The following is a 9,130-nucleotide window of genomic DNA, read 5'->3' as shown; positions in this document are numbered from 1 at the left end:
GNGGGGAGGGAGAGAGAGGAAGAGCGGCTATCCAGTAAACTATGATTTTTATAAAAAAGCACTAGACTTACATTAATTGCTCTAAGCATGCAATTTAACTTTTAAGCGCGCGATAATAACACTAAAAATTATCACAAGCTAACGCGCAATGGCTACACGTGTGCAGATAATTTTCTTATATCACGATATATATTATGTAAGCATCCTGTCCTAATTGCCGCATTATGAATCCACCCAGATATACGAAGATAGGATGATATCCATTTGCCGGTAGCACGCGATGTTAAGCATTATATTGCGATGATTGCCGTGACTTTTGCACTATTATATGCTGTCATTTATATTTTCTTTCTTTTTATGTTCTTTATACACATTACAAAATTGTTTATGTCTTAAAAGACTAATACTCGATTCCACTAATGTATAATTCATTTTAATAATCTCAGTTCAATTTACTCTCTGTTTTCCTAACTTTTAGGATCAGAAAAAGATTAAAAACCGAGACTGAAGTTAATTTACATTGGTAGAAACGGGCATAAGACATTCCTAATGCACCTCCTAATGCACCTTGTATGGAACAATATCTAAGACGATCGAATATGGCGATCGAATATAAATGGAACAAATTACATTTAATATACAGTTCAATTATAATGTATAATGTTACAATTATCACTCTTTTCACATCAATCACGCTTGTGAAAGATACATTCGAATTCCAAGGCGCGTGCATCGCGTGATTTTCGGGAATTACGGCGAACTTCGCGAGTTTTGGCATGGCCGAGCTGCCGAATAGGGCGCAAAATATAAATGTGCCATGTCGCGGTGCCATTTACGAGCGATTTTATCGAGGATCAGGAGTTTTGCCAATGCACCGTGTCCTTGAAGCCCATTTTATCGTGTTTCAGGTACGTTGCGCCCACCGGGTCTGATCGGTGGCAGTAAGCCGAAAGTAGCAACACCGGCTGTCGTCGCTAAGATTGAACAATATAAAAGGGAGAATCCAACTATCTTTGCTTGGGAAATCCGGGAGAGGCTAATTTCCGAAGGTAAAATAATAAAAATAATAATCGACACATATTGAAAGAATATATTTCTGAATCACATTCCCACAAGACAGATGACATCAGTCGAAATTTTTCGAATTTCGTATTAAGTGCGAATAGTGTTCTAAATACACTGGCCCTTAATCAGGAAAAATAACAAATAATAATAATAATAAATCAAAATAGGGATAATTTTTAGAAGTCTAACATAACACTATAACAAAATTAATATTTACATTACTATTAAACTTAAACTTGAAACGAGCAATTTATGATTAGTATAGCTCTAAATATTATATTTATATTAATTTATTTATGTTTAATTTCTAACAGGAAATATATGGATCTTTGAGAGCCATTAAAGTTTTTTGTTATTAATTTAAAAAATTTTTAAATTTACAACTGTGTATATAAAAAAATTGCAACATCTGTATTTAGCATAAATATAGTACGATAATTAGAACATTAATTTTGTGAACGAAAATAAATTTGTGAAAGATAAAATTTTGAAACACAAATTATACCAAATTATTATACTATTTAAAAATTAGGAAAATGTTATAGGGTTATTAAAACTCATACGTTTCAGTTACAGGTTAATACCTCTATAAAAGATAAAAAATGTATGAACCATATCGCATTAAAAAATTATTTGCGAAAAGGCAAATAATTTGCAAATCGATTATTTTAACGATGAATAAAGAGAATACGATAACGTAATAATTGTGAAGCGAAAGCGGTTAAAAGATTGATCAATTTGACTCGCATTAACATTGATTAAGATTTTTCGCAATATATCTCTTAGAACACGCTTAGTCATAACGTCAAGTGCTAGCGCGATGCATAAACTAGCGTGTTCTTTACTTAATTATGCTCGTCCTCTGTAAGCCATGCGAATACACCGTCCATGATTACAGACGCACGAATGAGTAACGTATAATTTAACGAAAGAATTAAGAAACGCGTTTCTGCGACCTTACTTCTTGACACACATACCATTCTCAAAGCATTCACGAGCATGCTAACACGAATATCATTATAATAAGTAAATTTTGATATATCTTTTGCTGAAACTATAAATCTTATAGATAACAACTGGCAATACAAGTATTTTGTATTTAAAGAATCTTATTTCCTTCCTAATAATATTGTATATTACTTTTAGTTTTAGACATAATATTAACGCATCCTATACAGAACAAATCATGTGCTTGCAGCAACATTGCAATGTTTTAGTAACATTGTAGTAACATTCCAAATGTTGTAACAAGTGCAAGTTTTGCACTTGCTGCCAGTTTCATGTTGGATAAAGTCTACGATTCAAAAAATTTGAACTTTAAAGATTAGCGTCAAAAGTTGCTTATAACATTATAACGATGACGGAGCTATGAAAAACTCTGTTTACAACAAGATTTTTGTCGTATTTGCGTTATTATCTGTTAACGATATCATCGCGACTCGCAACGATTGACCGCAACGTCGGCATTCACCTGTTCCAGGAGTTTGCAGTAATGCGACAGCGCCGTCGGTCAGCAGCATCAATCGAATATTGCGGAACCGTGCGGCGGAACGCGCGGCTGCGGAATTCGCGCGTGCCGCTGGTTACGGCCTGTACGCAGCCGCTGGGCCGCATCCGTACTTCAATTCTCATCAGCATCCGACGACGAGCCATCATCTGCCGGCGGGCTGGCCGGCACCAGGAGCAGCTGGACATCCGTGGATGCTGCCGCCTCTTGCTACCGGTATATCCGGCGCCGCCGCGTCTGCTTTGCTTTTGCCACCGTCCCTGAGTCCCGGTGCGGCCGCCGCCGCGGCCGCAGCCGCGTCCGCGTCCGCGGGCACTTCCGAGCATGCACTTCATGCCGCCGACGCGATTGCTCGTGGATATCTACAAGGTGACGAAAGAGATACACCTTTGACGTCGCGAAATTGTCCTATTCGATAAAATGCGTCTATGCCTAGTTCTATATATATAAAATTATTTTGTATTTCTTTCCCAAAGATCAAATGTGTGTTATTCAAATAAATTAATTAGATTCCTAAATTAATTAGATTTGCGTATTTAATCATAGAAAACGAAGAAGAGTAAGAAAAAAGAGAGATGTAGCTTCATTCCATGGCGAAAATTTTTAATTTAAGGATACATATTTGTCTACGAAGAGTTTTGTCGATGATTATACTGTTTATAAAAAATTTTATTGATAGTTACACCGTTTAGAAGCACGATGCAAAATATTTTTTACACTTGGTGAAGCTTCTGCTGACAATAACATTTTACAAATATCTCGAAAACTATAATAGAAATGTTTGAGAATATGTATTAAAATTATGTCATTTTATGGTTATATATATTTTAAGATAAATAATTCCATGTTTAAATTTCAATCTCATAAACAATTTAATAAACGTTTTTTAAAGTTTAATGAAACATCTATTCAAGACTTAAGCGAATTTCTTATAGATTTTCAATAAGTATACTATTTTTATCAGGAAAGTTTTTAATCTTTTTTTATTTTTTATTATTGAAAATTTTCATTAATGTTTGGGCGATTTTAATTAATATTCATACAATTTTTAACTAAACATTTCATCAGTATATTTATATATTGAGTAAATATATAGTTGCATCAAATCGGCATTCACCAATTTTCTATATGCTAATCTTTTAAAATGTATTATTTTATATTACTATACCTATAAAAAAGTCAGAATTTTCATATCAGTCATATATATAAAACTATTATACATATAAATTTTCCCAATTTTGTATTTACTTAGAAGTTACACAGCATATTTTAAATTTTATTAGGTAGTTTAGCAATATATAAAATATTAATAAAAAAATGTATATTATTATTGGGCTGTTGTATAAAATAGAAACGCACAGCCCATAGAAAACGTATTTCTATTAATGTACAGATGGCGACGGCGATGACGGAAGCTTAGACGGTTCAGAGCAGCCAAAGTTCCGGCGGAACCGCACGACTTTTAGTCCGGAACAGCTCGAGGAACTCGAAAAGGAATTCGAGAGATCGCATTATCCGTGTGTGTCTACGCGCGAACGTCTCGCTTCGAAAACATCGCTCTCAGAAGCCCGCGTTCAGGTGAGATTCTATCACTAGATAAAGATAAAGAGCCGATGCGACGACGCAGGGTCTAATTCGACATTAACATATAAATTGGAGAAGAGACCCTGCGGACAACAGCCGCGTCGTTCCTGTCCGACCTGATCACGAGCGTTCTAACGACCTAACTCGTGACTCTTAGGTTTGGTTTTCCAACAGACGGGCAAAGTGGCGTCGTCACCAACGCATGAACCTCTTAAAGCGCTCGCCACCACCACCTCCACCACCACCGCCGCAGCCGCAGCCGCAGCCGCAGCAACCGCACTCCGCTACGTCCGCTATGGAAATCGGCCAGCGTACGTCCAGCTGCTCCATCGCCGGCATGGGCGGCGAAAGTAGCGCGTTCCGCGCGGTTGTCGCTAATTCCGCAACCAGGGACACCGGCCTCGACCGACCCGAGAGGATCGACAGGCACGAGTCGGTACCGAAGCAACCAGAAAGGAAACCTAGCGCCTTCCGGATGATCAGTCAACTCGTAGGTGACGATTCGTCCGGACTTTCGAGACCGACCAGTCCCGTGTACGATCAGCGGCAATCATCCGGTCTTGGTCCGCGTCCAGGATCGGATACGAATGCGCATAGGATACGCTACGATCAGAACGAGGACGAAGACGAGGAAATCGACGTTCAAGACTCCGACCAGGATATACCGTCGTCGCCACCGGTCGCTTGGAGAGATCATTGGACTGACCAACAACCGTTGGAATTGACGAAGCATGATCGCTGAACGAGATATGATATCTCAGTTTTGATTTCGAGCGACGGTTAAATCCGGAGTGATGTTTTCACAAACAAAAATCGAACGACTGCAATGCAGTTTTTATTTCTTGAAAAATATTGGCTGAACATACGTTCCGTGGATCAGTAACTACCAGTGTTCAAAGTGTGTTGCTGTACCAGTTTTTTTAAATATATTTTAAATATATTTGTGACCGATAAGAGTGCAAAAGTGATGAAGATATATTTTTTTTTTTACGGTGCGCAAAGTACAGAAAATCACGAATAGATATTAATAAACCGCAAAACATATATCCGGAGTCGATGTTATTAGCACGCGAGTGATCAAGTGATAAACTGATAATGTGCTATATCTTCAGCGGGCTCGAATCGGTAATTATCGGCGTGTAGCATCAGATGCGGCCGTATACGTGTTTATCTAATATTCCTTCTCTTCTCATTATTGTCGGGCTCGACTCTTCTCTCTATTGGTTGAAATTTTTAATATCTACGGAACTGCTTATTACACGAACATGAACGATTTCTTAAGATCGCGGATGCGAATAAGTGTTGCGAGCTGTATAATATTAAAACGCAACGTCATCAATGTCACTGTAATTATTATTGTTGATTAGATAAGTGATCGATGCAAATCGCGTGGTAAAAGTAAACGCTGTTAGATCGCTCAAATCTACCTGGGAAGCCATTCGTGCGAGTAGAGAATAAAAACATATACCGTGAAGAAAGAATGAGATTGTTCGAGCTCATTCGGAACTAGTCCTAGCGAATCTTTATAAATTAGGGATATGTGTTAACTAGATATTTGAAATAGAAATAATCGGAAACACAGATAATTCTATATGAATTGTATTAAAATAATGTTTATTTAAATGAAACCGTTTGTAAATATCTACACACGGCAACCCATTCTCTCTTGCAAACTCTTCCAAATTCTTCTTCTAACTATCCTCTGACAGACAAAACTGTTTTTGGCGAGTCATCAAATATCCGCACAATATAATATGTTATATTGAATAAATTTACATAAATATCTTACACTCTCATTTATTTAACGAATCAATTTCCTTCCAATCCTAAATATCTTAACTGTTTATTATTCAAGAAACAAAGTGACATCGGCGTCAAAATTTTGGCGTCAAAATTTGACGTTAAAGATTTGTTAGTGTCGCTCTAACATGCTCCAATATGCTTCTACCATAACTCCTATTCACTCCAACGTACTTGGTAGCAGTATGTTAAAAGCATGCGACATAAACAAATCTCTTGTTTCCCGAAATAATTTTTAAAAATTATTTTAAACTTAAACGCACAAATTTACTTTAAATTTACCCAAACTTAAACATTAAAAACAATAAAGTATGATAAAATACCAAAATGCAAGACATTTATTTAATAATCTAAATTTAACAATTGTTTGTTCTATGAACTGTACATATAATAAATACGTAAAATAATCGATATCACAAGTTACTCCAGGTGCCCTCTGATTTATACTTTTACGGCAATTATCTTTGGTAGAATATATTTCCGCATATCTTCTAACGCGGTAGAAGATATTCCGCTATGGATCGCGCACCTGAAGTCTAATACTCTTCCCATGCTTATCTCTTATTATTAAACTGCTCGCGAATATCGACTTCACGTCCGTTCAGCCGTGTACATATCTACTTAAATTGCCTATTTTGTCAATAGCCAGAAGAAAAGGAACGAGCACGGTACAAGAAAGGTAAAATTATCTAGCCTGTTTAATGTTCCATAGAATATTGCACAAATTTGTCGGATAACGTTCGATTTACTGTGCAAAAAATTGAGAAAATAAATCCTAGATAGTCCTTTCTTTTGTTCTTCGCGAATGCACACGCGCGTTATCTCCCATGAAAATACTCATACATCGCGTGTTTTCTCTCGCGCTCCAAGATTTTCATTAAATACCTATACTTAAATGCGATAGAAATAAATAAAATTCGCGACGGATATATAAATTCTACAATCAGTCAATTTTACAATCAGAGAAAAACAATACAAATTTATATTACGTAAAATTAATGTACGTGTATATGGCGCTGAAAAACTATTTTATAATAAAAGAATAATTTTGTTTTAAGCAAACAAAATGCTTATATCTAGCTAAAATTTTGACGCTAAAATTTTAGCTAGATATAAATCTGAAAATAATTTTGTTTGGATCATCAAAATAATTATGCACTTAAATTGGTTGCCAGAATGTTAAAACTTTTTATAGCATTGTTATTAGTGATTGAATTCAACAGAAAAAAATAACTTTGCACGACTGTTGTAAGATTTTTAATATAATTAGTTACATTTAGATTTAGTAAGGAACTAACCTCAGGAGGAACTAAAGACGAAATCAATCATATTAAAGAATTTTGCAATAATTACAAAGCTATTTTTTGCTGAACATAGCTAATGTTTAAGTGATTTGAATAATTATTTTGATGATCCAACGAAGTTAATTTCAGATCTATATTTAGCAAAATTTATAGATGTTAATAGATATTTCAGCAAAATATTTCTTTCAAAATGTGCAATAATTCAACGTTTAAAACTTGTCATTTATATATTGTCAGCAACTATGTTATTTTGTTTGAATGTACTTGATGGCACAATCACTGCCAGGACAAATCCATTAATAACAGAGATCATCCTGAGACTAATCGGAAGACGCGAGTTGCATCGATCCAAAGGATATTTGGAGGCGAAGATAGAGGAAGGTGCAAGGAAAGGGGAAGAAAAAAATCTCGTGAACGAGGGAAGGCTCATCGACGATTAACTCGAATCTACAGTTTCGTCGGGATCGCAAATAAGGAATCTGCGCGTGAAACTGGTTTTCTCCGGACGACACACTCTTCCACGAGCAGAATCCTTGTTGCCGTTGAGAGCACGAAAACATTGGATCCTCGTGACATTTCGGATATCGTGGCCCGCGTCAATGGTCAACGCGAGAAGCGAATTTATGGACACGCTCGGCTTCACGAGCTGAGGATATGCGCACGGCAAGACGAGGAAACGTGAAGCCAACAGACTTGGGAGATCGAAGGAAGAGGCCGGAGAGAGGCGAGACAAGAAACGAGAGACGTCGCCAAGCATATAATACGAGCGGACTCGATAATGGAGTTAACACGACGAATCGACGTACCTTTTCACGCGCATATCTCCTTTTGGTAGCCAGACTCTAGAATTTCTGTGTGATTCTATTAGCGTGAATGAAACGATTTTGACAGTCTGGTCGGCAATATGGATATCAGGATAATATAAAAAAACAGGCTCTCCGACAAGTCACGCAGTCAGGCTTGCAAATGGTATATGAGGTTTGCAAGAGCGACCATCATACACGTTCAAGTAATTTGAACCATCTTGAAAGTGGATGGCGAAACAGATGGAGGATGCCCAATAACGAAATCGGAGCCTGAATAAAGGATAGCGATCATGCTGATTTCTTTATTGAGAAAAAAGGTCCACTGTTTCTTGAAGGACCGACTTTGAACAACAGCGAATGATTAGAATTTAAAGAAAGTTTTTACCGATCAATTTTTTTTCAATTAATTGTTCTTTAAATTTGCTATCGATTACTTTTTCTTTTATGAATCGTCGAAACTTTAAAAACGTGCAGTTTTACACGAAAAGAACAATTTTGCTGAAGTAAAAATTTAATTAGATATAGATCTGAAAATAATTTTGTTGGACTATTAAAATAAAAAATAATTAAATAATAAGTATAAGATGTTTAAACATAATTAGCAGTGTTGCTAAAAGTTTTGACATTCCAGTAAGCAGATTGACCTTCTTATTTTGATGGTCTAACAAAATTTGTTTCAGATCTTGTATCTAGTTAAATTTTGAGACTTTAGCACCATAACTGTTCTTTTCATGCAGCTTCAGCCTATTCAACTTCCGCACGCGCGATTCCATTCACCTGCCGTCGTTATATGATATACAAACTAAAGAGATTCAACGCAAACACACAGTCGGCAGAAGAGTGGCGAACGGATATCGGCATTGTAGTGCCAACAGACAACTCGCCGAAGGCGTTAATGTTGTCAGTGGGTGAGAATCGGTCGGCGACTCCCGACAGTCCCGATGCAAAAAAGAGATGTGAGAGCGAGCGCGTGCACGCACGTGGAGTAAGAAAGATGGGAAATAGAACGCGAAAAGAGAGAGAGAGAGAGAGAGAGAGAGAGAGAGAGAGAGAGAGGACGGACG

The 9,130-nt window shown here is 36.8% G+C and overlaps 1 protein-coding gene across 1 annotated transcript in view; it reads left to right on the top strand.

Annotated features, from left to right (window-relative positions):
* Window positions 1-4,898, top strand: part of LOC105617952 (paired box protein Pax-3-B-like) — a 21,092-nt gene extending 16,194 nt beyond the window's left edge. The window contains exons 3-6 of the mRNA XM_012199487.1: window positions 909-1,049; window positions 2,546-2,941; window positions 3,966-4,150; window positions 4,314-4,898. Coding sequence (XP_012054877.1) covers window positions 909-1,049; window positions 2,546-2,941; window positions 3,966-4,150; window positions 4,314-4,898 — 1,307 coding nt within the window. The remainder of the gene's footprint in view (window positions 1-908; window positions 1,050-2,545; window positions 2,942-3,965; window positions 4,151-4,313) is intronic.
* The last annotated feature ends 4,232 nt before the right edge of the window (window positions 4,899-9,130 follow it).

The sequence above is a fragment of the Atta cephalotes genome, assembly GCF_000143395.1.
Source record: "Atta cephalotes unplaced genomic scaffold scaffold00015, whole genome shotgun sequence".
Classification (NCBI taxonomy): Eukaryota; Metazoa; Arthropoda; class Insecta; order Hymenoptera; family Formicidae; genus Atta; species Atta cephalotes.
Note: the sequence above shows the minus strand (reverse complement) of the source record. Positions and strands in the feature narration are given on the sequence as shown.